Source organism: Falco cherrug, chromosome 7 (assembly GCF_023634085.1).
Source record: "Falco cherrug isolate bFalChe1 chromosome 7, bFalChe1.pri, whole genome shotgun sequence".
Taxonomy (NCBI): domain Eukaryota; kingdom Metazoa; phylum Chordata; class Aves; order Falconiformes; family Falconidae; genus Falco; species Falco cherrug.
Window position 1 is genome coordinate 36,444,719 of NC_073703.1, and position 27,864 is coordinate 36,472,582.

General features: G+C 40.6%; 1 protein-coding gene across 15 annotated transcripts in view; it reads left to right on the forward strand.

Annotated features, from left to right (window-relative positions):
* The window catches only part of CDC42BPB (CDC42 binding protein kinase beta), a 98,657-nt gene that overhangs the window by 52,081 nt on the left and 18,712 nt on the right, over positions 1–27,864 (forward strand). For 5 of the 15 annotated variants that reach the window (XR_008733059.1, XM_055715248.1, XM_055715249.1 and 2 more), the window contains exons 6-26: positions 279–372; positions 3,499–3,699; positions 5,517–5,765; positions 6,753–6,832; positions 7,833–7,999; positions 8,100–8,219; positions 10,082–10,215; positions 14,227–14,469; positions 16,111–16,221; positions 16,686–16,930; positions 17,105–17,210; positions 17,771–17,895; positions 18,709–18,814; positions 20,533–20,681; positions 21,296–21,390; positions 21,478–21,557; positions 22,968–23,018; positions 24,147–24,236; positions 24,657–24,746; positions 25,171–25,276; positions 27,535–27,671. Coding sequence is in view for 14 of the 15 variants with exons in the window: in XM_055715248.1 (XP_055571223.1) it covers positions 279–372; positions 3,499–3,699; positions 5,517–5,765; positions 6,753–6,832; positions 7,833–7,999; positions 8,100–8,219; positions 10,082–10,215; positions 14,227–14,469; positions 16,111–16,221; positions 16,686–16,930; positions 17,105–17,210; positions 17,771–17,895; positions 18,709–18,814; positions 20,533–20,681; positions 21,296–21,390; positions 21,478–21,557; positions 22,968–23,018; positions 24,147–24,236; positions 24,657–24,746; positions 25,171–25,276; positions 27,535–27,671 (2,779 nt within the window). In the remaining variant the exon portion in view is untranslated. The remainder of the gene's footprint in view (positions 1–278; positions 373–3,498; positions 3,700–5,516; positions 5,766–6,752; positions 6,833–7,832; positions 8,000–8,099; positions 8,220–10,081; positions 10,216–14,226; positions 14,470–16,110; positions 16,222–16,685; positions 16,931–17,104; positions 17,211–17,770; positions 17,896–18,708; positions 18,815–20,532; positions 20,682–21,295; positions 21,391–21,477; positions 21,558–22,967; positions 23,019–24,146; positions 24,237–24,656; positions 24,747–25,170; positions 25,277–27,534; positions 27,672–27,864) is intronic. The other 10 variants (XM_055715255.1, XM_055715259.1, XM_055715258.1 and 7 more) reach the window with 5 other exon arrangements.

Below are 27,864 nucleotides of genomic sequence, written 5' to 3' on the forward strand. Positions count from 1 at the left end.
GTTACAGTTGGCATGACTCACAGTGATTGTTCTGCTTGGTTGTTTGACTGTTCAGAGTTCAACTTTGATGAGATTGAAAATCTGATGTAATCCAAGGCTTCAATTTTGTGGGCAAAGTTTTAGGCAGGAGGAGGAGGGGGTTGTAAGTAGTGCAATAAAAAGAGTATGCATCAGTGGGTATCCAACATAAAATTCTTTCCTGTTCTGTGCAAGATTAATCTTTACAAACAGAGCCAATGATGTATACAGTCAAATCTTTTCACTTTCTCTTATAACAGGGACATAAAGCCTGATAATGTTCTCTTGGATGTGAACGGCCACATACGACTGGCAGATTTTGGGTCCTGTCTGAAAATGAGTGAAGATGGCACAGTATGTATGAAGCAAAATTTAACTGGGATGTTGGTAGTGGGAGCTTTTAAGTGAGCTGCTGGTCCTAAAGCTATTAGACATTGCCAGTGTACATGAGGGAGGTGATGGATTGTAAGCTTATTGACCTGTTAAAAATTGAGGGAAGAGTACAACTCAACATACTTATAAAAACATTTTTGACATCTTCATCCTCTTGTTTTATTATTATCCTTTGCTATGTATTTCTGTCCTTCATCTTTTCTCCTACTGGCCATTTGAGTCCTCATGGGATTTTTGTGAACTGTCCAAAGACCCTTTGTTAAATAATAGAAATTTGACATTATTTATGTCTTGGAATCACAGGTGACCAGGAACCTAGAAGCCATGACAGGCTTGAAGTATAAGTCATTCAAAATGGAGGCCTAACTATGCCCAGCTAGAAATTAATCTGACTGCTGCTGTAAAAGACAATGAAAAAAGTTTCTATGAATAAATGCATTAGCAACAAAAGGAGGGCTAAGGAGAATCGCCATCCTGTATTGGATGTGGGGGGAAAGATAGTGACAAAGGGTGAGGCAAAGGCTGACATACTTAGTGCTGCCTTTACCTTAGTCTTAAATGGTAAGACCAGTTGTTCTCCTGGTACCCAGCCCCCTGAGCTGGAAGACGGGGACAGGGAGCAGAATGAAGCCCCCATAATCCCAGGGGAAGTGGTTAGTGACCTGCTACACCACTTAGACACACATAAGCCTATGGGGCCAGATGGGATCCACCCAAGGGTGCTGAGGGAGCGGGTGGGAGTGCTCACCGAGCTGCTTTCCATCATTTATCAGCAGTCCTGGCTAACCCGGGAGGTCCCAGTTGCTTGTGAACAGAGGTTAGCAAATGTGACACTGTCTACGAGAAGGGCAGGAAGGAGGATCTGGGGAACTACAGGCCTGTCAGCCTGACCTCGGTGCCAGGGGAGGTTATGGAGCAGATGATCCTGAGTGCCGTCACGCAGCACATACAGGACAGCCAGATGACCGTGCCGGGCCAGCACACGTTTATGAAGGTCAGGTCATGCTTGATTGACCTGATCTCCTGTGACAAGGTGACGCGCTTAGTGGATGAGGGAAAGGCTGTGGATGTTGGTCTACGCAGACCTTGGTAAAGCCTTTGATGCCGTTTCCCACAGCGTTCTGCTGGAGAAAGTGGCTGCTGAGGGCTTGGCTGGGCGCAGGCTGGCTGGGTGAAAAGCTGGCTGGCTGGCCCAGCCCAGAGCGCGGTGGTGCACGGAGTTACATCCCGCTGGCGGCCGGTCACACGTGGTGTTCCCCAGGGCTCAGCACTGGGGCCAGTCCTGTTTGATTCTTTATCGACGGTGCGGCCGAGGGGATCGAGTGCAGCCTCAGTCGGTTTGCAGAGGCCACCGAGCTGGGCAGGAGCGCTGCCCCGCTGGGGGGCAGGCGGCTCTGCAGGGGGATGGGGACAGGCTGGATCCATGGGCCAAGGCCAGTTGTAGGAGGTTCCACCCGGCTCCGTGCGGGTCCTGCACGGTCACACCAGCCCCAGGCAGCGCTGCGGGCTGGGGCAGAGGCTGGGAAGCTGCCCGGTGGAAAGGGGCCTCAGGGTGCTGGGTGATGGCTGGACATGAGCCAGCACCGTGCCCAGGTGGCCAAGGCGGCCAACAGCATCCTGGCTTGTGTCAGACACAGTGTGGCCAGCAGGGCCGGGGCAGTGACCGTCCCCCTGCACTCGGCACCGGTGAGGCCGCACCTGGAATCCTGTGTCCAGTTTGGCCCCTCGCCGCAGGAAAGACACGGGGGGGCTGGAGCGTGTCCAGGGAAGGGCAACGGGGCTGGTGAAGGGTCTGGAGCACCGGTCTTACAAGGCGCAGCTGAGGGAACTGGCGTTGTTTAGCCTGGAGAAGAGGGGGCTTAGGGGACCTTCTTGCTCTCTGCAGCTGTCTGAAAGGAGGTTGTAGGCAGGTGGGTGTTGGTCTCTTCTCCCAGATAACAAGCGATAGGATGAGATGTGCTGCGGGAGGTTTATACTGGTTATTAGGAAGAGTTACTTCACCAAAAGGGTTGTCAAGCACTGGAACATGCTGCTCCGGGAAGTGGTTGAGTCTCCATCCCTGGAGGTGTGGAAAAGATGTGTAGGGACATGGTTTAGTGGTGGGCTTGGCAGTGGTGGGTTAATGGTTGGACTTGATGATCTTAAAGGTCTTTTCCAACCTAAATGATTCTATGATTCTACAATTAGTAAGCAATTTGGTTTATATGCTTTTTACAAATAGAACAGCAACATTGTGGTAATTGGGCATCTTGTGCACCAGATTGAATACACCCCTAAAAGCTAAATCACTCGTGACATTTTTTGGTTTGTCTAGTTTAGGGTGCTTGCATGGGTGTCAGTCCTGGCAACATACGGCATGAAACATTGTTCACCGTTTTTGGCATAAACTCAGGTCTTGCTGAGTTTCTGTAATCATAAAATGCCTGCCACGGATTTAACATGTTAAAGTGCAAAATAAATTGGAAGGAGCCATTAGAACTCTATGTGAAGCCTGAGAACATATTCCTAGAGATTAGAATTGCTCTGCCACTGCCCTGATGGTCAGGGTTTCCATAATACTTGGCCACAGGGCAATTCCCCACCTTATCCCTGTATTGAATCCAATTGCACATTATGCAATAAGCGTTAAACCACTTTCTGACATAATAAAAATAGGGGGACTGTTTCTGTTTGCCCAAGGACTTTGTTTTGTGATCTTCAAATGAAACTGTAAAATTGGGGCATAGGACTTGAACTCAGTATTTACTAGTTTTTCATTTCAATTTCTGGCAGCCAATTGCAGTTTTAAAATACAAACTGACACAAAGGCAAAACATACTCTCCTCTTGTCTTTCTGCTTTCACAATAGCTGTGATTATTTTGGGTTTCTACTGTGTTCCTAATAAAATATATTAACCAATTTTATGTAGAAGTAGACTGGAACTTAATCTTTGAAGTCTTTGATACTTTCGTAATATTTATTTTGTTGCTGTGCTTTTATAACTTCTCCAAAATCATGTGTCCTGGGCAGAAATACTAGTGTGTGAGTGAGAAAGTTGCTGAGAGAACCATAAAAATTACGAGAATTATATTTGCCTTATTTTTAAGGTACAGTCATCTGTAGCCGTGGGTACACCTGACTACATCTCCCCGGAGATACTGCAAGCAATGGAAGATGGAATGGGAAAATATGGGCCTGAATGTGACTGGTGGTCATTGGGTGTCTGCATGTATGAAATGCTGTATGGTGAAACACCCTTTTATGCAGAGTCATTAGTGGAAACCTATGGAAAGATTATGAATCATGAAGTAAGAGCTATGTTAAATCTCTATGTATTCACTGAGTTCATAATGTTTACAGAGAAACTGTTATCACTTAAAGATATTGAAGTGATAGTAGTTCTTTGCTTTTTGATGATGTTATAGGACCATATTGTGTAGGTTTGTTGGTTCAGGTTTTAGGAGCGTTTGTCTCTCTGAACTGCAGAAATTTAATCCTTTGTCATACTGGAATTTCTCTCTAAATGCTAATGTTCTTGTTGGAAAATCTAAGTACTCATCACAAAATAGAAATTAAAGCCAAATCTTGTGTTAGGCGCATTGAAAGTTTCCTCTGGACTGTGCAAGAGAAATGAAGTAATGCATTATTTACACAGCTGTGCACATTTTCTGTCATACTGAGTACAAAAAGGGGAACAGGCAAGTCAACCAGTGTAGACATGAGCTGCATGAAGAACATGGGTCGGGGGGAGCTGCCCAGAGTGGAAGTGGTAGAAGAGCATGAAGCTGAGCTGCATGAAGGACATGAGGTCGGGGGTTTGTCCAGGGTCAAAGTGGCAGAGAAGTGTTGGAATTTCTCAGTGCATTTTGTGCATTGTGAACACTGGAGAAGAGTAAACTAAACTAGTTCATGGTGTCCTTTCAAGAGCTATATTAAGAGGATGTGTTTATGTGCATACTCATCCCAGGCAGCCAGAAGCTGTTGCATAGGGTGTATTGTTGCATTTTCTTCTCCCCAGAATGAGTGCAGTTTACTGGTGTTTTCAATGCTGTGCTCTCACAGTGAAGCAGTGATGGACAAGACGTGAAATCCTTGCCAGAGCTGACACCCTTGCTGTGATGAATATTAATCTCTCTCTTGCTTTAATTTCTTCAGTGAGCTAACTGGTTGCAAATGTAACCAGCGTAAACTCTGGCTATCTGGCTCTTAAACTTATTTGGGAAGAATTTTGAAGCTGTTATCCTGCAGACTTAATATTTTAATCTTACTTGGATACACAATCAATACGATTGTATGTTTTTCAACAGAAGCTTAAAGTTTAATTTCATTTATGCTGGTTTGGTCCCTAATCTCATTTTAAATTCGAGAAGTTGTATTACAAAAGGTACATACATGCTGTTGTCCTTTATTGGGAAAAAAAAAAAACCAAACCAAAAAGCTTTTCCTGACTATACAGTGGTAGTAGTAGCAAGCTAAAATACAGAAAAGTTTTTCCCAATTTTTATCTAGAGTAATTTCAAATGTTAGTGGTAAGTACAATTTTTAGATCGTTTTTTTGTTTATGATAATGTAAGTCTTTGCTAAATGTAGATTAGATTTGGGTGAGAAAAACAGTTATTTAACCTATAAATTAGAAGAATACATCCTTAAATAGAACAACATTTTGTAAAGAATTGACTACCATCATGGGGTTTGAAGAGTTGAAATCATAAAATCTCAAGGAGTACATCTTCGGGAGGTAGTGGGTCTGTGACTAAGAATACCAGTGAGAATCTGCCTTTATTGTATGATCTTTAATATATCGTAGTGTGTCAAAATTCCTGTATGTCATAAAAAAAAAAGTCTGCTTTTTCAAATAGTTACTGTAATTGCAGTTAGTTTTGAACAGATCTGTATTATAGAAATTGAGAAATGATTACTTGTCCTCAAAATCCATTTTAAGACAAAAAGTCTGTCACCGAATGTTTTGCATTATGCTCTACCACTGCTTGCTGGAATTAGAAGAACAGCGTTTTATTATTAATTAACAGTTTCATTGGTGTAATTTAGCATGTTCTTTTTGAAACTACTATTGAATGTAATAGATTCCTTCTCTAAAAATTTCTCTATTTGTTTTGTTTTCTAGGAACGATTTCAGTTTCCATCCCATGTTACAGATGTATCTGAAGAAGCAAAAGATCTTATTCAGCGACTTATCTGCAGCAGGGAGCGTAGACTGGGACAGAATGGAATAGAGGATTTTAAGTCTCATGCATTTTTTGAGGGACTTAATTGGGATAACATCCGAAACCTAGAAGCACCTTACATTCCAGATGTTAGCAGTCCTTCTGACACCTCAAACTTTGATGTAGATGATGATGTATTAAGAAATCCAGTGAGTCTTTGTTTTTAAATATTACTAATGCAAGTGTGCAACCTTGCTGCACTGTGAGGTAGTAGTGAGAACTTATTTCAAAACAAGTAATGTAAGAGATGAAAAATAAGTAATTTTGAATGTGAAAAAATCAAGTTTTTCATCCCTTTGACATTTTGCATTGTCAGAAATTGTGAGCTGCTTTTCTAAATGGTAGCAGTTGCCAAAACGGACTATTGTTACATGGTCAGTCAAAGTTAAAACATATTTAGGTGGGGAAAAAAAAAAAGGTAATTGCCCTTTTAGTTTACCTTTGCAAGGAGCTAGTATTTGGATTGATTCCTTTTTAGTGATGAAAAAAATAAATATATCTGTCTTTAGAAATACACATATATTCCCCATGCAGCTTGTAGTCACAGCTGTCCAGGTGAGAGACCTCACGCTGGTACTTCTCCACTGACTTAAGAACCAGGAGGTTGTGGTTTTGGAGTGGGGACATTGGTGTTCCCTTCCTCTGTTTCTGTTGTGTAGTATTTTACAGACTCGGGTCAGGAGAAGCAGAGGGCTTTTGTGGTAATTTGTTCATCAGCTTTTATTCCAAGAAATGAAGACCTTTGGGCACATTTTTTGATTACATATCTAACAGTAACTAGCATATGAAAACAGTAGGCATTTTGGTGTCAGGTCACTTTAATTAGGGAATTGAAATTTCACATTTTCTTTTACTGATTGCATTGTGCCTTGACCTTGTTGAAATGCTGCCCTTCAAGTGCTGGTTCAAGAGGCTCCTAAATTCAGGTCATTATATTAAGTGACCTAATCTAAAACAAAGTGCGTTCAGGGACAATGGAATGTTGTACAACGGAGCATAACTGCCAGTTTCAGTTGGTATATGTTAGGAAAAGTCTTTCCCTTAATTGTCTGTCTTTAACTGTTGAGGCTAAATCAAATGCCTTTAGCTCTGTAGGGGTTCTCTTTGGGGTTTTCATGCATGTTCTTTTCATGCAGGATGTGGTGCCACCAAGTTCTCATACAGGCTTTTCTGGATTGCATTTACCATTCGTTGGGTTCACATACACAACTGATAGGTAAGCAAATGATATGTTTTTCATTAAACTTGCTTCCCAATTGCAGCTAATTCTAGTAAATTCTCATTTTTGTAAACATGTGGAAAGGTTGATTTCCATAGGTGTACCTGTAGAAAAACCTTTATCCCCTTTTTTTTCAAGTGATGAACATACTTTGATCATGCTTGCCAAGATTAGATCCTTGTGTATTTAATATTTTATCTATTTGAAATGAATGAAAGTTAAGGGACTAGATGTGTCACTTGAAATGAGGTACAAACTTGCTGTTCCTGCATTCAGAGCCTGAGAACAAGTCTTGTCCATGTTAATGTCTGCCAGGAGTAGTCCAGGATTAGCTTATTGCTTCAAAGTCCTGCTGGTAAGCTAAGCTAACACAGATGGTTCTGAGCATGGACAAAGTGGCTCACTTTGCACATCTTTGAAATGGTCTCCATCTGACTTCAGAGATCCCTCAAATGTATACTTGTGTCTGATCATAAAGTTATTCTGCCCTGTTTGTTACTCCATTATTTCCGTTTGCTGAGGTGTGTGTTACCCCATGCAATACTATTTCAGAAAGAACCCAGTACACACATCTCATGCTTTTCAGTGAGATCATGTGGCTTAACTTAAATCTATCTTTGTCACACTTTAAACTTTTGGGTATTTTTTCATCAGCATGCTCAGTGCAGGCACGCTTACCTGCTTGCTTTTCTGTCAGGCAGTAGTAACCTTTGGCATGGGAGAGTTGACACTTTCAATCATTCAGACACTTTGTAAAGTCAACGTACATCCACATCATCAAAGCCCTGAACGCAGACACTGTAGTTCTACAGCAGCATACACAGTAGCTAGGGAATAACAACTTTGTCTACCTTGACAATTGTCTTAACAGTAACAATTACTGCACTAATTGTTTTTGTAACTTTAAGGTGTGTATTTGGTGGAATCCCAGCATGTCACTGCTGTAGACTGCTGTGAGTATTTATTAAAATGTTCCAACTTATGTATTTGTTTTCAGCTCTTTATCTGATAGAGGCACTCTAAAGAGTGCAATGCAGTCTGACACTGTAACCAAAGATACAGATGTGCAGCGTGACTTAAAGAACACTTCACAAATAGAAGGCTATGAAAAGAAAATACGGAAATTAGAGCAAGAAAAGCAGGATTTGAACAGAAAACTGCAAGGTTAGTGGTTTATATTTGTTTGGATTCTTAGTTCTGCTCATTAGGAGGAACTGGGAATGTATTTTATTGAAAACCTTTTCCTTTCTTTTCTGATTTTAAGAATCTACACAGACAATGCAGAACCTCCAAGGTCCAGTGTGTGTTACAGTAAGTACAAGCCGTGATAAAGAGATTAAAAAATTAAATGAAGAAATTGAACGGTTGAAGAACAAATTAACAGGTAAGCCTCTGGCATGGTAATTATAGTAAAGCAATTTATTTTTCTATTCCTAGTAACATTATGTACTGTGCTTTTGCAATAAGTAGAATTAATGTTATTGAGGTGCTAAAAAAACATTTTTTAAAAGTCTTGTTCAGTAGTAAAAGGCATTTTGGTTTTTCCAGCTGAGCACTTTTTCTTCCACTTGCTTGCCCTTATAGCATATACTAGCATGGCAAGTCTAGTATACAATGAATTGTGTGGATGAGTTTAGTTAAATACTTTGTGTGATGTTTGCTTCCCTAAAAATCTCAGGAGATCCTGTTTTCTTACTCCTCCCTTTTGGGAGGAGTGTTGTTTTGGAGGAATTTTGCTTGGAGGCCGGTGTAAGAGACAGTGGGGAGAGAATACTAGCTGCTTTTTAGTAACATAAGGGGATAGGTGGGGGGATGTATAATAATAGTTCACATTTAAATGTTTCTGAGCTCCTGCTCCCTTTATGTTTCTGTCTGGTGATGCATTAATTAGGAAGCACTGAGCATTGCAGAAAAATATTGGCATCTGTCCTGAGAGAAAACTGACTCATCCAGATCACCGAAAATCTGTTGCTTGACAATGCTATTAGTTTATCCGTACAAACCTCCTGGGTAGTCGCTAATTTTTAAGTGGGAGTTAGTGATAAACAAAACAGTAGCTGTGAATCCTAATGACTTGGCTGAGAGGTTTATAGGGGACCTATACTACAGCGTAAATGTTCAGATGCTGAGTTGCTGATGCTGACCCCGTCCCCCAAAGTTTGGCAATATACCCCCTTTGTAGGTGCATGCATTGTAAAGATCAGCTCAGCTCTCCTACATAGATTATCCTTCCAAAAAGCTATTCTTGTTTATTCTGGAGTTAGGTTTGAGTCCAAATAGATTAAGGTATTCCTTCTGCAAATGGTTCAGGTTTATTTGGCTCTTCAGCCAATGGTGTCCTGTTAAATATAAAAACTAGCAGTATGATCTGGCTTAAAAAGAAGTAGTATTGGTTCATGTAGAGTGGGAGGAGGTTCGTGCTGAAGTGAGAAAAGGAATAATACATTAATTGTTACAGCAGTGCTTGGGGTCCCTGAATACATAGGCCTAATTTCCTGTTCTGCCACAGACATCAGTGGAATTTGAGTGAGGCAGTTATTCCCTGTGCAAGTTATTTATTTGTTTAAAAGAAGTAGTAATTAAAACCAAACGGAAAATGGTAGCTCGTTTTCTTACCAGGCGTAAGACTGAGCAGAGGTATATAAACATGGTTAGTTTGCACTTCAAGGCGATAATTGCAAACCAAATTTGTTTAATTTTCTTTGAGAGTAAAGAGGGAACTACCAAGAGAACATCCTGCCAGGAATATGGGCAGTTGGGTCTCCAGCCTGCCTCGTGCAGGATGGTATTCCATTCAGAGATCGTTAGTTCATATCTACTCTAGGAAATAAATAATCCTTTCCTGTTTTGCTGGATGCACTAATGACTGACTGTAGCCTTGCTTGCCATATAATGAAAACTATTTAGGAGACAAATTGCTAGAACTGGAATTAGAACAACTCAAGTTTATTTTAATGTTTTCAAGGGCTAGAAGTTATATTCCTCAAAAATTAAACAAAGCCCTGTGCTAAGGCTTTTTCACTTAGAGATCACAGTCTTTGGGAGGGTTTCTTTAATCGTCTGAGAAAATTAAAATTATTTGGAGATGTCAGTGCCCCAAAATTACCTTAAACTGTCTAAAATGGTGGGAATAGGGAAGTTGTTGATTTTCCCAGGAAAGTAATACCAGTTTGTTTCAGTAATGTTGCTTGCTTTATTTTGGTGTAAATTTTGGACGAGTTACATTTAGTATGTATTAATCTACAGATATAAGCAAGCTGGAAGGACAGCTTGCGGATGCAGTGGCTTTTCGACAAGAACATGAAGACTCTATACACAAGTTAAAAGGACTAGAAAAACAGTGCAGAGTACTGCGGCAAGAAAAGGAGGACCTTCATAAGGTATTGATCAAAAGCTAGATATATTTAAAAATGGCCATGTAAAGTAGTTATAGAACAGTTCTGTTGTGATTGCACTTTTGGTGTTTTAGATGCTGCTTTTTAAAACAATACTGAATGTTAGTGAACCTGTTGATTTCATTAACACTATAGTCATTTTCCAAAGTAGCACATTTTCTTTTTTTTGGAAGTTGATAGGCATCTTATGTCATCTTTTTTAAGTGTTCTGCTGGAACACCTAAAGAATGGGTTTAGTTTAACTGTTGAATTATTCCTAACTGTTTTAGTAGAGGTGTGAGGGCAATCAAGAGAGGCTTAAGGGCCTCGGGTTGACTGGATCAGGAACACCAGTAGTGTTCTTCTCTATCCTTCCAGTTGCAGGGAATGAGGAGGGAAGAAACAGGAAGAGCCAGCAGATCACTACCTGGCTCCAAGCCTGGTGTCACTGACAGAATGTTAGGTTTTTTGATCACAGGTCAGTTTACGTGACACCAGGCCAGCTGGCAGCAGATGGGGTACACCTGTCTCAAGGGGGAAAAGGATCCTTGCACAAGAGTTAGCGGGGCTCATTGAAAGACCTTTAAACTAGATTTAAGGGGGAAAGGGATAAAACCAGGCTCACTTGAGATAAGCCTGGGGGTGGTATGCCAATGTTTGAGGGATGGTGTGACAGCAAGGTTTTTGGTCTGCCATCTCAGTGGAGGCAAGACATGGACATCCATGCAGAGCAAAGATGCAAAGGGTATTGACGTATTTGAAACTATGAAAGTGCCTGAGTATGGTCACATAGGAATCTGAGCTTCTCAACACGAAAAGGTGGCAGGATCAACAGCCCAACCGAAGTGTATCTACACCAGTGCAAGCAGCACAGGCAACAGACAGGAGGAGCTGCAAGCCATTGTACATCAGGAAAACTGTGATAGAGCTGCCATCACAGAAACATGGTGGGATGACTGACATGACTGGAGTGCTGCAGTGGATAGCTATAAACTCTTCAGAAGGGATAGGCAAGGAGGGAGAGGCAGTGGGGTAGCCCTTTATGTTAGGGAGTGTTTTCACTATCTAGAGCTTGATGGTGGTGATGATAAGGTTGAGTATTTATGGCTAAAAACTGGGGGGAAGGCCAACAAGACAGATACCGTGGTGGGAGCCTGTTTTAAGCCACCCAACCAGGATGAAGAGGCAGACGAAATATTCTACAAGGAACTAGGAGAAGTCTCGCAATTGCTACCCTTGTTCTTGTGGGGGACTTCAACTTACCAGGTGCCTCCTGGAAATACGACATAGCAGAGAGGAAACAGTCCAGGATGTTTCTGTAGTGTGTGGAAGACAACTGCCTGGAACAGCTGGCGAGGGAGCCAGTGAGGGAAGGCTCTTGCGGAACCTGTTGCTTGTGAACAGAGGTTAGCAAATGTGACACCATCTGCAGGAAGGAGGATCTGGGGAACTACAGGCCTGTCAGCCTGACCTCGGTGCCAGGGGAGGTTATGGAGCAGATGATCCTGAGTGCCGTCACGCAGCGCATACAGGACAGCCAGATGACCGTGCCGGGCCAGCACACGTTTATGAAGGTCAGGTCATGCTTGATTGACCTGATCTCCTGTGACAAGGTGACGCGCTTAGTGGATGAGGGAAAGGCTGTGGATGTTGGTCTACGCAGACCTTGGTAAAGCCTTTGACGCCGTTTCCCACAGCGTTCTGCTGGAGAAAGTGGCTGCTGAGGGCTTGGCTGGGCGCAGGCTGGCTGGGTGAAAAGCTGGCTGGCTGGCCCAGCCCAGAGCGCGGTGGTGCACGGAGTTACATCCCGCTGGCGGCCGGTCACACGTGGTGTTCCCCAGGGCTCAGCGCTGGGGCCAGTCCTGTTTGATTCTTTATCGACGATGCGGCCGAGTGGATCGAGTGCAGCCTCAGTCGGTTTGCAGAGGCCACCGGGCTGGGCAGGAGCGCTGCCCCGCTGGGGGGCAGGTGGCTCTGCAGGGGGATGGGGACAGGCTGGATCCATGGGCCAAGGCCAGTTGTAGGAGGTTCCACCCGGCTCCGTGCGGGTCCTGCACGGTCACACCAGCCCCAGGCAGCGCTGCGGGCTGGGGCAGAGGCTGGGAAGCTGCCCGGTGGAAAGGGGCCTCAGGGTGCTGGGTGATGGCTGGACATGAGCCAGCACCGTGCCCAGGTGGCCAAGGCGGCCAACAGCATCCTGGCTTGTGTCAGACACAGTGTGGCCAGCAGGGCTGGGGCAGTGACCGTCCCCCTGCACTCGGCACCAGTGAGGCCGCACCTGGAATCCTGTGTCCAGTTTGGCCCCTCGCCGCAGGAAAGACACGGGGGGGCTGGAGCGTGTCCAGGGAAGGGCAACGGGGTTGGTGAAGGGTCTGGAGCACCGGTCTTACGAGGCGCAGCTGAGGGAACTGGGGTTGTTTAGCTTGGAGAAGAGGGGGCTTAGGGGACCTTCTTGCTCTCTGCAGCTGTCTGAAAGGAGGTTGTAGGCAGGTGGGTGTTGGTCTCTTCTCCCAGATAACAAGCGATAGGATGAGATGTGCTGCGGGAGGTTTATACTGGTTATTAGGAAGAGTTACTTCACCAAAAGGGTTGTCAAGCACTGGAACATGCTGCTCCGGGAAGTGGTTGAGTCTCCATCCCTGGAGGTGTGGAAAAGATGTGTAGGGACATGGTTTAGTGGTGGGCTTGGCAGTGGTGGGTTAATGGTTGGACTTGATGATCTTAAAGGTCTTTTCCAACCCAAATGATTCTATGATTATATACACAGGGGTTAAACTCGGATGTATGGCTAGTTATCAATCCTGTAGTACCAAAAAGCATACATACTCAAGAGTTAATAGAGCTAGGTCACTGCTGCAGCTTGAGTCCACTTACTCTTTGTAATGCCAAAAGGTTCAATTACTGCTTAAGGCTGGATGACTTTTATGTAATTGCTGAGATTATTTACTGTTATGTAAACTACACCTTTGTCCACTGCCTGAAATGTAATAGTATCTTAGTTTAAGTCAGGAAAAGACTTTGCAATACAGTAAATAGGGGTTTACATATACTACATACCACTTTCAAGGATATCAGAACAAGCTACCTGTATTCAAATAGCTAGTTTTAGAAAAGTCTAGCAACCTATTGTTCACGTGGCATTTAGATGGATCCAAACCCAATCCATGGCCCAAAATCTCTGGGGTTTTTCTCTGCTAGAATTTAACAGTCTCTATTCTATGTGTTAACTACTGTTAAGAGTTATTTACCTGAATGTATGAGTAGCAGAGAAGTCAAATATGCTCTTCCTGGTTTGAACACATCCCTTTTGGGAAGTTAATAAATGCTTCTGCAATACTGCTACCAACAGCAGAAATTTTTAGAAGTCTGTTGGCTGGTATACATTTATTCTGTTGTCTAGTTCTGTTCTTTTTCTTATATTTTTTCCTCCTACTCTCAAATGATTTTATGTAGAAAATAAACCTGTATTTTCATCTTGTTAATTTTTGTTAAACTACTTGCTGTAAAGGAAACAACTTTCATACTTTCAATTAAAGTACTGGACCTTCACAGTTTGTTCTAAGGAATCTTCCTCAGTTTTCTGAAGAATTTCTACAAGACTTGCTGCAGCATCTCAGTGCTGGTACAGTGTATTTGGCTGCCCTGAACATGCTGTGTGCTCAAACATTGCTTTAGAAAAGACTACTGTTGTGCCGGTACATGGTGGTAATCTATAGTTATTTAGAAGTGAGGTGGCCTTGTGTGATCAGATTTATAAGAATGATTTCTGGAACACCAAAGGTGCTCTTGGAGCTGCCACACTAGAAGCACAATAAATGCTGTCTTGGTATGTTACTGCAGCTGCTTAGCCAGTAAAAAAAAAAAAGGTGTGTAAATTAAGAATTAGAAGCTATGTGAGGTGATTGAGCTTTCAAGTCATGTTTATTTAGGTCCAGTTCCTCTCTTCTTGGAAGGAATATATGGAATTCAGATCCTTTTTTTTTTTTCTTTTAATGATATTTTTTTAATTTAAAACAGCAACTTGTAGAAGCCTCAGAGAGATTAAAGACACAATCCAAAGAATTGAGGGATGCCCACCAACAAAGAAAGCTAGCTGTGCAGGAGTTCTCTGAGCTCAGTGAGAGGATGGGAGACTTGCGGTCTCAAAAGCAGAAGCTGTCCCGGCAACTTCGCGACAAAGAAGAGGAGGTGGAAGTGAGCATGCAGAAAATTGATGCTATGCGACAGGACATCCGTAAATCGGAGAAGATGAGAAAAGAGGTAGCTTGATAAAATAGCTAACAATAATGTGTTTCACCTGCTGCTTATCCAGTTTCTCATACGTGATTGCATTGAAAAACTGGGACTGTTCATGATAATTTATTTTGTCTTCATCTGTAAGAAATTATCCCAGTAACTCTTCTATATAACTTTGCTACAGTCCACAAAATAGATCTTGAATTTGTTTCTCAATGTTTTACTGATGTATCAGGAAACAAACCAAGTCATCTGTCTTTTTTTGCTGCTGTTGTTTGTGCTCAGGCTGACTTTAATCTGGAGGAAGTTATTCTTGCTATATGCCCAGCTTCTTAGTTCTTGTGTTTTGCTTCTTGTGGACTCTGACTCATAGTCAGCTTGAAACCTAAAAAGCTTAGTGTCTTCATGTGCTTTGGTTGGAGTATTTTGATGACTTCTTCTAACTGAATTTTTCTCTTCAGCTGGAGGGAGGAATAGTGATACAGACTAAATATATGGTTTTCCTTCCTCTGTCGTTAGTCATTGTAGAGCATGTAATATCTTTAAGCAAGTGAATTTCCAATTAGTGTTCTACGTAGTTTATAGTTTTACATAAGATGGAGTGGATAACCAGGAGAGAGCATAAGAAACAACTATTGCGGTTAACCCAGTGTTTTAATCAATGAAAAATCATCAATTTTTATGTATTCTCTGGATGAAATTAAATTCAAGAGTTTTATAAACATTGCTAGAAAACTTTTCAAGGGCAGTCTATGAAAACGTAGTAAGAGGTGGTTTCTCAGACTTCTGTCCATGAAGTGCTAGTTAACTGGGAAAGGCAAAAAGGCTGTGGTACCATATTTGATGCGTAGTGTTGTGACATCTCGTCTCTAGAGCGGAGCGCAGCAGGCGTTCAAGTGTTGTTGCTTATTCAGGTAAATATTTCCATGGAGGGCTTTTACAATCTCCTGTCTTTGTTCTTAACAAATTTCTCTATTCTCCCTTTTCTAACTGCTGTATCAGTCTTCTATTCAGAACATAGTCTGTAAGTTCATCATCTTGGCCCATAATTTTAAATACAATCCTTTTAAAAAACAATATTTCCAGTTGAATTTAAATGCAGAAAAACAAATCTTACTCTTCCTGTCAGGTTTTAAAACTGTGCCACTATTGCTTGAATTGCAAAAGTCGCCTTAGTTTCTGACGTCAATAAATGGATGATGAAGCTTATTTTGTTCCATAATTGCAAGGTAAAATTGTTCAGTGTTTGTATCTGAAGTATCTTGCAATAATTTGTCTCAAAGGTTGGGATTTTTAAACTGCATTAGCAGATAATGAGGCATGGGGCTGACCTGTAAATGTGAGAGACTTTTTCACAACTGCAATGACTTCCTAGCACCATTCCTTCTCTTAGCATTAATAGAAGCTCTGCAGTTATCCCTGCACATACTTGCCTAGTTCATATTGGTACAAAAAGTCATGTAATAATAGTTCTACTGCATGAGATGGATGTCTGGATCACTGAAGGTAAACAAGTTGTTACGATATTGAGATGATTGTTACAGTGGTGTAATGTAAAATAGAAATAAAGGAAAACTTGCTGCTCATCTGTACGGAGGAAGGGAAATGAATGGTACAGATAGCACGATCTAATGTTGAAATGACTTAAAGTTGCTATTGTTACAGCTGGAAGCCCAACTTGAAGAAGTTGTAGCAGAAGCATCAAAAGAACGCAAGCTTCGTGAGCACAGTGAGGTCTTCTCCAAACAACTGGAAAACGAACTGGAAGCTCTAAAGGTTACATGTTTTGTGACAAATATTTACTCGTGGCACAGGACCTGCAATATTTTTGCTTACTTAACTGTTAATACCTGTGGGAAACTTAAAAACTACGGCATTACTGGAAACCTGGCCTAACCTATTCAGATTTATTTGCTTTTTTTTTGCTTGAAACACTTCACTGCTTCATCAGACACTAATGTCTTGAAAATGTCCAGTTTATGTAAATTCTTAGCAGATACTAAACCAGCATGGTACAAATCTGTTCTGTAACCCATTTGAACCCCTTATTAGCGTCATGTAAGCAGAGCAGTCACTTATGGGGCTTAATGCTTGCAGAGGCAGGTACCTTTTAAATTACTCAGTGTCCAAATAAAAATTTTTCCCAAGTGCCACCGATTGGACAATTCCAATTTTAAATAATATTCCCAAAGTATAAAGATTATAGTCTCTTCCTGATAGTTTCTCTTCTTCTTCTGCAGTTGAAGCAGGGAGGCCGGGCAGCAGGTGCCACACTAGAACATCAGCAGGAGCTTTCCAAAATTAAGTCTGAGCTGGAAAAGAAAATCTTGTTCTATGAAGAGGAGTTGGTTCGACGAGAAGCATCACATGTTTTGGAAGTGAAAAATGTGAAAAAGGAAGTACATGATTCAGAGAGCCATCAACTTGCACTGCAGAAAGAAATCATGATATTAAAGGATAAATTAGAGAAAACAAAGCGAGAGAGGTAAGCTTTTGGGCATGATTCATTAACTAGGGATTTCTGGGTTTTGTGTATTGCATTACATAGGTATCTGTGCGGGTCGGTATTTCACCTTAACTCTGTTGATTCCTTTTTAAAAATCCCAGTCTACATGTTCAAGAATGTTATGGTATAAGTGTTTCTATTTCTTGTCCTTAGGCACAGTGAAATGGAGGAAGCGGTAGGAACAATGAAAGAGAAATATGAGCGTGAAAGATCTATGCTCTTGGAAGATAACAAAAAGCTAACAACAGAAAACGAACGGGTAATTATTTTAGGAAAGACGTTTAAACAAAATAATATTCTTCATTACTTTCTGATGTTGAATTAGTCTACTCGTTGATCAGAACAGGATCTGTGAATGTTCAGGCAGTATCAGAATTTTAAAAATGTCCTTTTCACCATATAAATGTCAGAGATCTGGCTAAATAGTAGCTGCAGCATCTCAGTACTGCTCTTTGTGGGATTGATTCCCACAACTCAGGGCACCACTTTCTGATTTCTTCATGAAGGCTGCACAGAGAGGGAAGCATTTACAAAGACTGTCTGACTTCCTGATGACTTACAGTTGAACCTCATTCCTCTTGATGATCTCTATACCTGCTTTTTCTTTTCCTTTGTTTTGGATTGGTTTGTGTGAACTGGCAATATGGTGTTCTATGCTCAGGAGCTAATCTCCGGTTCCACAAAAAAAGAACCCCTCCCATTTCTTTGGTCTGTGTTAGAACTTCCAGATAGCAGAGTGTGGTCTTATTTGTTCAGATTCTATAGGTGTGTAGACATACGCATATTTTAAAAGTCTGAAGCTGACATCTTCTGTTTCAGCTCTGCTCCTTTGTGGACAAATTAACAGCACAGAACAGACAGCTAGAAGATGAGCTCCAAGACCTTGCAGCAAAAAAGGAGTCTGTTGCTCACTGGGAAGCTCAGATCGCAGAAATTATTCAGTGGTATGTGCTCTTTAGAGATCTAGATGGCCACTTTCAACTTCAAATACTGATTAGCTTCCCCACCCCACCCCCCCCCACCCCCCCACACAGCAAGGCCCTTTTCTCTGTGTCTGGGATCAACAAAAGCATAGTACTTCTGTGTGCTGATTAGCTATTTCTCTTCTGCTTTCTAGTATTGCTGAATAGTACTGACAAGTGAAATTGTCAGTACTGTACAAGTACATTAAATACAAAGAACAGAGTTTTGCTGTCAACTTGCTTCTGTCTCTAAAGCGATCATTAAATCACCCAATTTGAAATATTTCGATAAATTCATTCAGGAAGATAGTCTTGATTTAAAAGGTCCATGTTAACGTATAGAACCTCACTAGTTGTACTAGACAAGCACGTGGACTTAATTCACAGGTCATTTCTTCCCTCTGTTACTTGCTGTTTTAGCAAGCTGTGTGCAAGTATTTTCAGTATGCCAGACAAGAAGGACTTGAAGGTAGCCTTATAAAAATTGAGCAAGCAATATGCAGATCATGTTCCAAACAATAACAGTAAATCTCTGCAGAACTCTTGCTGATGGTGGAAGGGAAACTTCAGTTTCCCTAGCAACTGCCACAATCAAGAGAATCAGATAAAAGAAAAACCTAAAGCAGGCAATCTAAGATTTATTCAGTTTTCTGTTGCTGGGAGACTTTTCCCTGCTCTGTCCATTTCTGTTGTGTCCCTAAATCCAGTGCAGGCACTCTGATTTTGGTCGCACAGTATTTGGTGCTATGAGTGATGAAACTGTTAATTAAGGGTTTTTTTGTAACTACACAACAGGGTAAGTGATGAGAAGGATGCTCGTGGCTATCTCCAAGCATTAGCTTCCAAGATGACAGAAGAACTAGAATCATTGAGAAGTTCCAGTCTGGGGTCACGAACACTGGTAAGAAAACAGCAGGCATTCAGGCTGTCCTGGGGATATCTTAAGAAGCTACATTTTTAGTTCCAGCTATATGTTCATAATCAGAATTCTTTTATAATAAATCCTCTGCTTTCCAGTTTTTATCTATTGCTTGTGAGAAATCCATCTAGCTAATCACAGAATGGTTTGGGTTGGAAGGGACCTCAAAAATCATTTAGTTCCAATGACCTGCCATGGGCAGGGACAATCTGATCAGAATTTGATAATTACAGGGATGGTTGTTTCATACTAGTATCTGCCATAACAAACTGCTTTAAACAATACAGAAGAGAGAAGAAATAATAACTTAAACCATTAAAGGGGAGTACAGAAATGTACTTCACCTTGTTAGATGCAAGTGAATAATTTTAATTGCTGTTACAGTGAGATAAAAAAGCAGATTTTCTTTTCTGACCAAGTATTAGCTGGTTGATATTTTTACAAACTAGTGACACACTGAGAGCTTTATTTAAGTAGCTTTATTTAAGTGCAGAACAATGAGACTTTATGCCATAATTTTTACATACAATAGTAACATGAATTCCCCAAAACATCTGCAAAACAAGAGCTCTCACAAAGGAGTATGGTTTTAAAGACAAAAACACTTGTTTTGCCTTGGCAGGTACTAAATACCTGCATCAGGAAAGGGAGAGCCATTTGCAGCAAGTCATGGAAGCCCATGACCCTAGCAATGCCAGTCAGCACAGTCTGCCATGCAAAGAGTCCGTCTGCTGCTGGTTTATACGGATAAGAAGTTACTTACTCCTTCCAAACCTACAAATAGGCGAGAATAAGAGAAAGCTATAACTTCCTATGAGCTAACATTTGCCTACATCTTTAAGAGACAATTGTAATCTTGAGTGGTTTTATAGGAAGAAAGATCAGATCAAATGCAGTTGGCATTTGCTTCTTGGCTACTGCCAGAATAAAGAATGCTGTCTGTTCTTTGTATTACAGCTGGTTTTGTAACTTCAGCAGAACCTGATCTAAGGCATTTATTTCTCAACATAAAAAAATGCCTCTCGTTTTCATGACTGTTATTTGCAACTTCATGTGTGAATAGAGAAGCATCCATTAGGGAATATCAAAAATGTAGTCCACACTGAAAAATGACTGGAAAAGCTTGGAATATTAGCTTTTCAGGGGTAGTAGGGTGGAATTGCATGGCGTATGCAGAAGTATAGTGTATGCTACTTAGTAAGTGTAAGAATTACTTAGGCACACATTGTAGGTATCTTGGGTATCTCAAGAACTGGATTATTTAATTTTTTTCTGTGATTTTGCCACTCTTTGTATGTTTTATGTAAGTACATTTTACATTAAATACTGACATTTATCTCATGTTTGACAATTCAATATGCCAGTATGCAAGTTTTATACTTTTTTCTAGATTGGACAATGAAAACTAGCCATTTTCAATGGGTTCTCTCAATTTGGCTTCCATACTCAGTAATCCAGCATTTTGGTTTCAAGTTTATTGTATTAGTGGCTTAACGACCATAAAAATTGCTTGTTACTTTGTTTTCGTGTAACAAAGCCTGACTATTGACTGATTTCCATGCAGCAGGTATAGTGCCCATGACTAATTAAAACAGCATTATCTGATTTGGTGTGAAAGCTAATTTATGTCTTCGAACAAGAACAGGAATATCTTTAGACAGTTGATGTTGATGTTAATATTCAATAACTTAATGCAACAGGATCCACTTTGGAAAGTGCGACGCAGTCAGAAGTTGGATATGTCAGCTAGGCTGGAATTACAGTCTGCCCTGGATGCAGAAATTCGTGCTAAACAACTGGTTCAAGAAGAGCTACGAAAAGTTAAAGATGCAAACATGTCTTTTGAAAGGTAATAAGAGCTTTGATTCTGTTTAGGTTTTATCATACTGCTCTAAACTGTTGATTAGATTAGTAACAATTTTCTTAAAATGGCCCCTTGTGCCTGGGATATTGGACTTGGCCAAAAAGATCCCATTCTACAGACTTACAGTTCTTACATAGTCGAATGAGAACTATAAACATTTCTTCAAGTAAATGTTTCACTGCTCTGAGTAGCTTGATAAATAGACACTGATCTCAGGCACCTGAGGAAAAAGGTGTCAGAGCAAATTCAGTACCTTTTCTTGGACTACCTGGAGAGCAGACATTCTTGGGAATTAGAAGCCAAACTGCTATTAGAATAATTTTGTTCGGCAGATATCTGCAATGACAGCGTGAGTCTCAAGTACAGTTTTCACTGTCTAGTCAAGTAGTAAGGTGCCTATTCAGGGGAAAAATAAAATTAATCAGCATTTAAAAAAAAGGTATTTAAAAAAAGCCCACCACCACTCCTCCAAAAAAGAAAAGAAAAAGCATCTTCCGAAACTCTGACATGTATGACCAGAAACTAACAACTCTGTGCACTTGCATTCCTGCCTTTTGAGATATTTCAGTTTGCATTTTGATCATATTCTGTTGCTTTAGTAAATTAAAGGAATCAGAAGCAAAAAATAGGGAACTGTTGGAAGAGATGGAAGGTTTGAAGAAAAAGCTAGAAGAAAAATACAGAACAGATTCAGGTAATTAAAATTACCATGTTTTAACAGAGTTCTAACACCACTTGTGATGTTGCCTTTTAGCTAAGCCTGTTCTGCTTTGGGTTTTAGGTCTCAAACTTCCAGACTTTCAAGATTCCATTTTTGAATATTTCAACACCTCTCCTCTTGCACGTGATCTGACTTTCAGAGTGAGTGATTACATAAATTAACTATTAAAATGTGATAACTGAATTATATTTTTATTACATAAAAGTAACACTTGGGCACTGTGTGGCGTGTTTGGTGTATTAGCCAAATTAGTGTGACACAGAATTGAATGCCCAGTAGATGTGAGATTGCTTGGTGTTTTGTAGAGAAGCTGGCACCTTTGGGAAATATTCCCAGAAGTTCACATTAATTATTTCCCGTTCTAGCTTCTTTGTTTAGATTTATCTCAAATGTTTGGCTAAATAATATATATTCAGGTTTTTTTGGGGAAGACTGGCACACCTTGTTACAAATAAGGGATTAAATGTTTTGCAGTGGGAAGATGCTGGTTAATATAAGAAAAAGTATTTACACAGTTCAAGGAGCGTTTAAGCAGATATGTAAAACTGTTGGCTCCAGATCTTAATGGAGTGGTTAGATTAGATGGAAGTGGGAAGAGAATCAGAGGACGCACAGATGTTGGTTTAATAAGTTTATCATCACACACCCTCTGATCCTTGGAAAACTAATCATACAAATCACAGCTCCAAGTGTGCATTTCACTTGAAAAGGTTTGTGCATTCCCAGAGGAAGCAGCTGTTAAATGCAACATTGACTCACATTTCCTTACTTCATGAACTCTTGATCTGTGAAGATTTTATTTTGGTTTTTTTGTTTGTTTGCAAAACATACAGACAGTTCAAGATAAAACCAACTGAACTGGAAAGAATAATCTGTTAAGTTTATGGAGCAGAGTTAAAGGGGCTCAGGTTAAAACCTCATCAGTATGGTTATATTTTGTATCTGAAATATGTCTTCCCCCCTCCCCCAAATTGTCACTGTTGCTAAAAAGGAAACCTATGGACATGCTATGATATTGCATACACTTTGTGTGTGTGCTGTTCCCAGTCACAAAATGTCCACTCTGGCTTTCTTGCTGAAGCAGCAAGATGTACTATGTGGATGAGTTGAAGGGAAAGAGAGAAACATGATTTATGCTAGTATCTGAATAATAATTTTTATCTACTGACCTTGATGTTTTCAAACATCCCTTTAAAAAGTACCAGATATACTTAAATCAGTAACGTGGAATATCAAGCCCGTAACTAATCAAGATTCCATTCTACAGGTCCTGAAATAAATACATAGTTGCTATGGAAATGCAGGTGGCATTTTCTGATGAATTACATTAAGATTGCTGATACTGTACTTAATGACTTCCATTACCATTTTTTTTTCCACGTGTATCTATAAAGATAGTCCGTGTCATCTGCTCTGGGTTAATTTAGTTTGAATAAATACCATTTGGCCATATAAAACATTTCATTTAACTAGCCTACTAATAGTCTATCTGAAATTTTCCTGTGGGTGATAAGTGATCGTTTTTATCCCTCATATTCGTTACAACAAAGGATTCTGTTTCTTCTTCGTCTACATCTTCTCTGCTAGCCTTTTGGGAAGAAGTAAGTTTTTGTTAGTAGTTTTGTCTCCTTATTTTGTTGTGACCTGTCATAGTAAAAATGGCCTTCTAAAACTAGATATTTTGCTTCCTTAACTTCTCTATAACTTAATCCACTAAATAGAACTAGTTTAGTTTTCTTTTAATACCTCTTTACAGTCTTACTGTTTTATATTTTGACAATCTTTATAGCTAAAGCTGAATCACACTTAGCATTTTTAGATAGTTCATATTACATAGTGGTACAATTTGATGTTAAATGGCCCAGCCCTTCCAAACAATTCATAACAAAAAAAAAACCCCAAACAAATATCTGAACATATTCAGTGAGCTAATATGAACTTGAACCATCTTCCTGTCTAAACCGACTGGGAAGCGCGTGTTTCATCACTTGTTGCCTTTAGTGCTAATTACATCATTGGTGTAAATGCTAATCTGGTGTTTGTTAATCATGATTTTCATGATGTCCTCAGAGTACAGTAATACAGTATTCTACTTCCACACCCAGCTTTCTTTAGCTCTGGAATTGTAGCATACTTCCCCCTTGCGCTGGCAAATAGTAGTTGCTAATTGAAGTGTGAAATTAGTAGAAGGCTTGTAATGGATACTCGTCTTAAATTTTAGTGAAATACAAGACAATGTGATTATGTAGCTCTGATTCTTTTAATGACAGAGGCCAGCTGTTTTTAAGCAACTTTTTAAAATATTATGTAGTACTACTTTAAGAATTTTTCTTGTGGTAGAATTGCTGGCTGCTGTGAGCTAGAAAAATCCTAGTGTAGAAAGCTACCATGAGAAATAAACTATTTTATGGATGAGTGCCAGGCTTCTCAAACATTCCATACCTGCATGCAAGAGATTAGACACAGCCTTGCTGGGAGTAGGTGGCTGTTGCAGCATTTATGCTGCCTGCTATGAGGTTTTGCATTTCAGTACTTGCAGCTTTACAGCTCTTCTGGCAGAGTTTGTTTTGAGGAAAGTTTTATTTTTTTTTTCAGATTGGAAAGCTGTTAGATGCATGTGTACTGTCACATAGAAGTCAGCATTGGTTTTTGTTTCTATTTTGTTGATGTGGGAGCACTTTATCAGATCTGTGGTACTGTATCTAACATGTTTGCTGTCACTTTTGCAGACCAGTTCTATTAGTGAGCAGGAAACACAGGGTCCCAAATCAGAAGTTTCACCATCTACATCAGTTGTAACTGCAGAGCAACAACAAGAAGTAAGAGAGCCGTTATTTTACCCTGAAGAGTAATTCACTAGAAAGTCTCTTTGTCTTGTTTATGATAAATACATATTGTAGCATTCATTATGAAGATGTAGGATTGAATGTTGCTTTTTTGCAATGTGTCAGTGTTAATTACACCTGCTCTTGGGACAGTTGCAAATGAAACCTTTTTGCTGGCTCTGTGTATGTTGATGTACCTCATTTTCATATGTTTTCTGTATTGCTGCTTGTTTGTTAGTGTGCAGGCTTTCCTGTGAGTGCTTTAAAACACAATCTGTTTCTATTAAATCAGAATGGCAATGTTTATGACGATTGAATTGTTGATAATGTAAAAAAAAATAAAAAATCAGAACACAAGCTTTGCCACCCCAGTCTTGAAACAAATTCTTGAAGCCTCATTTTGCTCAATTACAGTTTTTTGTGATTCAGGAACCAATTCGGCTTCAGAGGATGCCTGCTGCTCCTTCCCCCACCATTCAATCCATTTCTCTAGCTGTACCAAAGGTAGGGGGACTGTGCTAACCTTATTCTAAAGAGCAAAGGAAAAAATACCATTTATAAATCAGCCCTCCATGTTTGTTCTTGTCTGTTTGGGTTTGTCATGTCTTTGTTTGTTAGGTCTGTGTTTTTAATCAGATCTTTCCAAATGCAAGTTGATGAGTTTTGATTTGTCAGAGGGGATGGCAAAAAATAGTTGTTTGTAGGCTTGAGTTTGAGTGTCTTAAGTAGTTGGAAATAAAACTATTACTGTTGTCTTACAGCAGCTTTTACAAACTAGCTTACTTATGAGAAGCCCAAGTTTCATAATGTACACTCTGATATACTGGAGGGTGGTGAAGGGAGATGCTTGCATTGCCTAAGTACGGGAAGTGAAGAGTTGTTTGTGTTTTTTTGTTTGTTTTTTTTTTATCCTGAATGTATCTTTCAGCCTAAAGCTCACCAGCTCAGTATCAAGTCATTCACAAGCCCTACTCAGTGTAGTCATTGCACCTCTCTTATGGTGGGATTAGTTCGACAAGGTTATGCCTGTGACGGTGAGTCAGTTAAACTTTTTATATTTTCAGCAAGTCCCTGAAAAAATCATCCCAAAACACTAATATATTTTAAGGCAACCATTTCTTTGGGGAGGGAATGAAAGAGGGGTGGCTGCCACTGAATGGTTCTCCTTTCTTTTGCATCATCATTAAACTTCTAAAGTCAAAGAATTAATATAAGCCCTCATGGTTCCCTTTCATATTACTAATTAATTCTGTTACCTTTAGTGCTGTTACAGTGTGAGTTGGAGGGGGGCAAGCTGGGACTGTTTCTGTAGTGGAGAAAACTGTGGGAATGCTCTGGTAACATGAATCTGAGGCTGTCTGCTCTGTGCTATTGTGATCATAAACCCTGTACACTGGGAGGACTATTTGCTAGGTTTTTTGGCCTGTAGCCTGTCTTGCTGTCTGTTAGTTTTATTTAAAATGCTTCCTCTAATGCTTGTGTCACTATTGAATTCCATGTTTTGAGTATATGGAGGTATTTTTATTTGACAGTACTTACCCGTATTCTGATTAGACACATGAACTCAGCAAGTAGTCCACAAATCTGCTGAAGAGACTACAGTATAAATAACCTTTATTCCTGTGCCCAGCTTAGTTCTTCCTAGTGGCACCCTCTCCACTGACACTTTGAGTATCATATTCAGATTGCCTCATCTGCCCTTCAGGGCTTTTTTCCTGGAGGATCTTCTGGTGGGATTCTTCCCCAGGAGCACCTGTCGCTCTGCCAGCACTTGCCCTCGGGCTGCCTTTTGTCTCCTGTTGCTGACAGTTCTGAATTCTTGTTTTGCATCTCTTCCTGCAAGAATAGAGATGACTCCAGTAGAACAAAACTTTGCCATGTTCTGCTCCCAATCACTTGCTTTTCCCAGTTCCTTGTCTTTTTAATGCTGGAGACAACGGTAAAACACAGTTGCACTTCCAGAGGCCTGTAGAACTGGCTATATCCTGTGGATTTTCCCTATTCTGCAACTGGTGTGCCTTGGTATGCACACTCCCAAATAATTATGATGCCTCCTGAAAGAACTGAATTGATTATCTCGTCTTGGGGAGCTCCTGCAGTACTTCGAGTGCATTGATTTTTTGGAAACCCCTGTCTTCCTGGGAGCAGGCTGTAGCTCAAAAGAGCGAGCCAGGCAGCCTGCTGTGGGGTGCCCTCTCTTCCTGGCTGTTCCCTTAGTTATGGTGAGAAGGGGCTTTGTAGCTCAGTCAGTGGCTCCAGCAGAAGCAGGCTGTTTCCAGGTCTCCTGGAATCCTTCGACCCTTTGTAATTACAGGACTAGATGCACATAAGGTATCTGCCAGATGCCCACTTCCAACAGTATGGTTAGGAGGGTGCACTGGATAGATCACAGCGCTGTGCCACTCTCCTGCTGCCTTCCCAAACCTACTGGTAGAAACAGGGTAGCTGGGACAAACCAGGCAGTCTCTGTGGAAAGATCTGACCTATAACTGTGGGTCAGATGCCTCGATAGGACATGTTAATTCATTCCGCAGTCCTTGTAGTCTGTCTCGTGAAGTGGCATACGTTGAGTTTCTTTCTGTGTGAAGTACTCTATAGACAAGTGACCTAGAGACCTCTGTCCCTTGGTGCAGCGCAAAGTGGTGTAAATGGTAAGAAAGGATACAACTATTAGTGTGGATGATTGCTCCTTATTTGAACTCTGGGAGATAAATACATGCCCCCTTCCCCATGCAGTGCTTCAGTCCTTGTCTCCTGGTTTCTACTGTTATGCTTCAAGTCTATTGCCTGTGTTTAATTAGTATAACCCTTTCTGGTTTTTGGTCAGTTTAGTTTTACTTTGTCTTTGCAGTATTCTTGTATACTTGGATCAAATTAAACACCTTCTATATTTATCTTGTCTCCTATCACTGCCCCATAATTTTTATTTCTCCTTTATTAATACCCTTTCCTTCTGAGTGGGTTAGCTGCCGCTTAACACCAGTAAGTCTGACCAAGTCCTTTTCCTTCTGGAAAATGATTTCATAATTTGCCTTGAAATGTGGACTCAGTTCCTGCCCCTTATGGAAGTAATAGGCTTAAAAGAGAAAATAGAAGCACTTTGAAGAGTCTGATGTGATATCTAGGTGTGTTCACTCCTTTAGCGTAGTGGGCTATCACACTGCTATTTGACTGCCAGTTTCAGTGTGATTAATTAATTTGCTGAGCTTAAGGGTAGGGTAGACTACGTTAATCTCATGTTATGATTGACTCATACATGCATTTCACTGTGAATTTTCTCTTTTGTACTTAGTGTGTTCATTTGCATGCCATGTTTCCTGCAAGGATAGTGCACCTCAGGTCTGCCCCATACCCCCTGAGCAAGCCAAAAGGCCTCTTGGAGTAGATGTGCAAAGAGGAATAGGAACCGCCTATAAAGGTTATGTCAAGGTAACAGTCTTTTGTTCTTGGATAAGAGAAGAATACTAAACTTCACTTACAGCTATGCAGCTTGGAACCTCTAAGTATGTTTAAACAGATCTCTTAAATTGTGCTAATGCCTGAAGCTTTGTGTGCCATCTCTGTAACTTCTTTAACCTTTTTTGCTTTGGATGTGGGATAAATGGTTGGTTTTACTACAAGA